General features: G+C 34.4%; 1 protein-coding gene across 1 annotated transcript; it reads right to left on the bottom strand.

Annotated features, from left to right (window-relative positions):
• Positions 1–1,825: 1,825 nt before the first annotated feature.
• Positions 1,826–3,458, bottom strand: LOC107849971 (serine/threonine/tyrosine-protein kinase HT1-like). Its single transcript, XM_016694474.2, has one exon. The coding sequence runs from the start codon at positions 2,921–2,923 to the stop codon at positions 1,877–1,879; it is 1,047 nt and encodes a 348-aa protein (XP_016549960.2). The 5' UTR covers positions 2,924–3,458; the 3' UTR covers positions 1,826–1,876.
• Between the last annotated feature and the right edge of the window lie 1,167 nt (positions 3,459–4,625).

The raw sequence follows: 4,625 nt of genomic DNA, 5'->3' as shown, positions 1-4,625 counted from the left end.
AGATTATTCATAATCTTGTGTTGAAGGTGTTAAGGAACTTCATGAGTGCTCTTGTCTTAGACTTGAACTTGTGTTGAAGTTATTGTTGCATGTATATACAGATTCTTGTACCCGAAAACTTTGTAAATAACAAGTATAACCTCAAAAAAAGATAACATCAAATTCTAGATATTTTTTTGCTTCTATATATAACAAGATATTGTTATAGATAACACATAGTGCAACGTAACATGAAATCAATTCCAAAAAAAAAAAAGGAAAAAACTTGGCCGTTATAGAAAATATTGCTATACAGGATAACTTTTATAAGGAGATCAATACAAAAAAGTTCTGAGAATCACGAAGGAAGATTCAAGCTCATATCGAGTTGGGACGACAATTAATCTCTGTGAGATTGAATCTCCAATTGGTCCTCGTTAGCTCATTGGTAAAGAGGTCGAGTATAAATCGACTGGTAGTAGATTCGAATCCTAATTAGAGAGATTTTATTAACTTTGAATAAAGAGGGGCTTATGAGTAGCACATTCTAATAGTCCAATTTGATTAACTTTGAATAAACAACTCCAAAATTCCATGCTTTTGCAGCCACACTCCATCCAAACATTTGAATCTTTAATTTCAATATAAATTCCCCATAAATAATCATCAATTAATAAATCAATCTAGCTTAACAACAATTTCCAATTTTTGTTTACTCAATAAATCTAACTTTCATTGAAGGAGATTCATCATTTACCATATCTTTATTTAAATAAATATTTGGCCTTATTACAAACAGTATGAGATTTTCAGGCGTAGGGGTTCACCACCCACTATTACATGATCACTATTCATAAATAGGAGTATATGTTTATTGTAATTTTTTTATATGACCATACTTGTTCTTAGAGAACTTTCTGGATTTATTGGATTTTGGTGTGGAATGTTTGAAGATATTTCTTAATTTGTACCTCAAAAGTGTGATTGTTAAGCTTGGGATTTTTTTGGATCCTTCAGAGGTTGTATCATGCAGCCAAGCAAAAAGAACAAGAATTTAAAGCAAGTTTTACTTAAAGAACAGTAGAACAACAACAACATATATACCCATTGTAATCCCATAAAGCAAAGTCTAGAGAAGATAGTGTGTACGCAGCCTTGCCCCTATCTCAAAAAGGTAGAGAGTGTTTTGAATAGACCCTCGGCTCCAGTAAAACCACGTAGCAAAGTAGACAAACTATCTGCTTCAACCCATTTCAAAGCAATTAGAATATCCAAGTGAAAAAAGTTAGGAAAAAATGACAAAAAGGCCAACAAATGGTAAACCAACTGCCCAAATACAAGGAGTCGAGAACCAGAAGCTGAGTCTTGGCAAAGCTTATGACATTGAAGCTCGTTACAAATCCATAGGCTCATTAAAACATAATTTTTTTGGGTAATCGTAGTGTCTGTGTCAACTTACACAGACCTCGACTAACTTCACAAAGCATGTGCACCGCCCACCAACACATAACGCTATCCATCAAGACATGGGCAGATGAAAAGAAATCGCCTAATGTTTTTACATCTCGAGTAATTCAAACAAAAACATTAACATCTAATACAGAAGGCTGATAATTTTTGACTATTGAAATTGAGAAATAAGTAGAGAACCAAAAAAGGTAAATGATAAGTCACATCACTTAAAATGAGAAACAAAAAAACTGCTCGTGTTTAGTCATCAGTACATGAAACAAGGGTTCATGTATATTCTCTACCATTTGCATCTTGATCAATAAAGAGGCTAAAACATATATTCAAGAACCAAATTTCAATAACAGTAAAAACAACTATGTAACATTTGGCCTAAACATATACAAGCTTCAATAGCCAAAACTAATCAATCTATCATACATAACAATCATTTGAAACAAAAACAACCATGAAACTTCTTTTGTGTGTCAATGGCTTCCAACATGAGTACGACCTCCTGCATCTCTGGCCTCTTTTTTGGGTCATCGTCCCAACATTGCTTCATTATATTGGCCAGAGCACTCGGGCAAGTGTTTGGTATTTCTGGCCTTCGACTCTTGTACATAGCTGAACATGCATGAGGACTTTGTCCACTATACGGAATTGAACAAGAATATATCTCCCACAAACAAATTCCGAAGCTATAGACATCACATTTATGATCATACGGTAGACCAATAAGCACCTCCGGAGCCATGTAACCTATGGTGCCAGTTTCGGCACTCATGTTTGTGGGACATGAAGCCTCAACTCGAGAAACTCCAAAGTCTATTATTTTCACCCTTCCTTCCTTGTCGAGAACTAGATTTGTAGTCTTTACGTCTCTGTGAACAACTTTCTTGGAATGAAGGTAACTCAATCCTGTTGCAACATCCAACGCTAGTTTAGTAACGGAGTTCAATGATAACCTTCTCCCGAGAATACTGTTTTTCAAGAGATGTGATCTTAGCGTGCCTCCAGAGACATATTCAACCACTATGCAGTATCCAGTTCGATGTTTTTCCCAGGAGTGATTTCTCGCAGCAAAATTCCACTTCCATCGTCTACCGCTCGTAGATACTTCGGGCAATTTCTTCGAAGCTCCGATTAACCTTGCGACGTTTGGGTGATCAAGCTTGTGCCATATAGAGACTTCTTGAGCGAAAGCCTTTGTTAGAGTTGTCCTTCTCTTTTCATCGCTCAGATCAAGTATTTTAACCGCAACTTGTTTTCCGTCATAGACACCTTTGTAAACTGATCCGTACGCCCCTTCAGCAATAAACTTGATGATTTTAAGCTTTTTGGGATCCAACTCCCATTCTTCAACGACCTTCGTGACTTCGCACTCTTCAAACCCTTTTTTATTATTTTCGCCGAAAATTCGAGCCAAATGCTTATCAAGTTGCTCGTCCATTCTTCTCAAATCTATCTCTGCTTTAATTTGATTTTTCGCCATAACAACATACAATTGATTGATCCAAAACCTAGACCTCACTCACTCACACGTAGCAGTAACATATATATATAGCCTTTTTTGAAATAGGTGAGTGAATAACCAATTCAATATACTTTTCTATATTTATAGGTGTACATAGAAAGCAAATCCTAAAGTGGAAAGGATTAAGAAAAGTAGGATTAGGAAACCAAATTCATTTAGGATATGGTATTTATTTAATTCACGTCTAGTTAGGATTGTTTCTCCTAATTCATATTAGAATAGATTTTGTAGTCCTAATTTAATTTAGTAACTTATTTAATTCCATCATGCAAGATCCGTTGTCAAATACTAGAAATAACAAGTTTTTAAATATAGAAGGTTAGTGTTAATTTGATACAGACTAAAAGGGAAAGCAAGATGCACTAATAAAAAAAATGGTTAATTTTCAAGGAATGTCGTCTCATTGAAATTTAACTCGTTCGATAAGGAATTTCTGAAGACACATTACAAAAAAAGCTGCTAATTTTTTGTAGAAAATTTCGATCGAGTTCAACAAAATATAATGAAAATTAAATTTATTTGTAATGGGAACACAAAGTAAGATGGAGAAAATATAAATTACAATTTTTTTATCCATAGAATGACAAATTGATTATGAGACTTGGAAGAGAAAAAGGAAAATAAGTAAGCTTATTCGATATTCTTAAATTTGTTAATCGTTGTCCCTCATTTGAACATATTGATTTGAGGTAAGTACAAAAGCGGCAGAGTCAGAAATTCTAATAAAATTAGATTCGAAAGAGATACGAAGTGATGTTTCACTTGTATGACGTAAAATAATTCATTTTGAAATCAGTTATTTCAAAATTCAGACTGTTGGATCTTACGTTGAAATCATGGATTTAAAATTTGCTAAATTTTAAATAATTATGAAAATTAATTATGTATATGATGCTTCAAATAAGAGTGATGTAGGTTCAACAAAACTTAACAAATTTGATTCAAACTTCGTATTCGTACTAAAAAAAAAATTACTAACTTTGGCCTGACGGACGAACTATAGGGATGAGATCGCTTGCCCCCTTACATGGTCTTGGACAATCTTTAACATGAGCTACTACATAGATTTTGAGGTTTGAGGCTGAGTTAGACAAGATTTATTTCTCATCAAGGTATTAGAACCAAATTAATTCATCTGAATTCTTAGTTTACCTGATGTTTGAGCCCCATATTATATTGTACGCGTTCCAAATGTCTTAGTCCTAAACATGCTACGCCATCGTGAAATGGAGTTGTTAGCAATTGAGTCTATTTGAACTAGCACAAAGAGTACCATGTGCAGTTCGATATATCCTAGACACTATTCCAATATGAAACAAAATTGACGATGGAAGATAAGCTTCATTGTCTCGAGAGAGAGAAAGAATTCGGATCACCAGCTAAATGCAGAAACTTCATTCTCAACTTTTTGAGACGAGATATTTTTTTTTCATAACCATGGTGTCCGGACCTGCTTGTACCTTGACTAATTCCATGGGATACATGTCACCTCCCACCAGCAACGGGTACCAGGTAACTCTATCCATCAAGGCTAGAACTTTTTGAGACGAGATATTTCTCTCTTAACTTCTTTGAATGAATGAATGAATATCATACAGTATAATCAAGGAAAATCCTCAATTGTAGAGGATGACAATGATGTCCGAACCAATTTCCGTGC

Source organism: Capsicum annuum, chromosome 12 (assembly GCF_002878395.1).
Source record: "Capsicum annuum cultivar UCD-10X-F1 chromosome 12, UCD10Xv1.1, whole genome shotgun sequence".
Lineage (NCBI taxonomy): Eukaryota > Viridiplantae > Streptophyta > Magnoliopsida > Solanales > Solanaceae > Capsicum > Capsicum annuum.
This window is presented reverse-complemented; position numbering and strand designations above follow the sequence as displayed.

What these genes read in the sequence shown, in the direction of transcription:
- LOC107849971 (XM_016694474.2), bottom strand. Translation starts at nt 2,923, where the DNA reads ATGGCGAAAAATCAAATTAAAGCAGAGATAGATTTGAGAAGAATGGAC.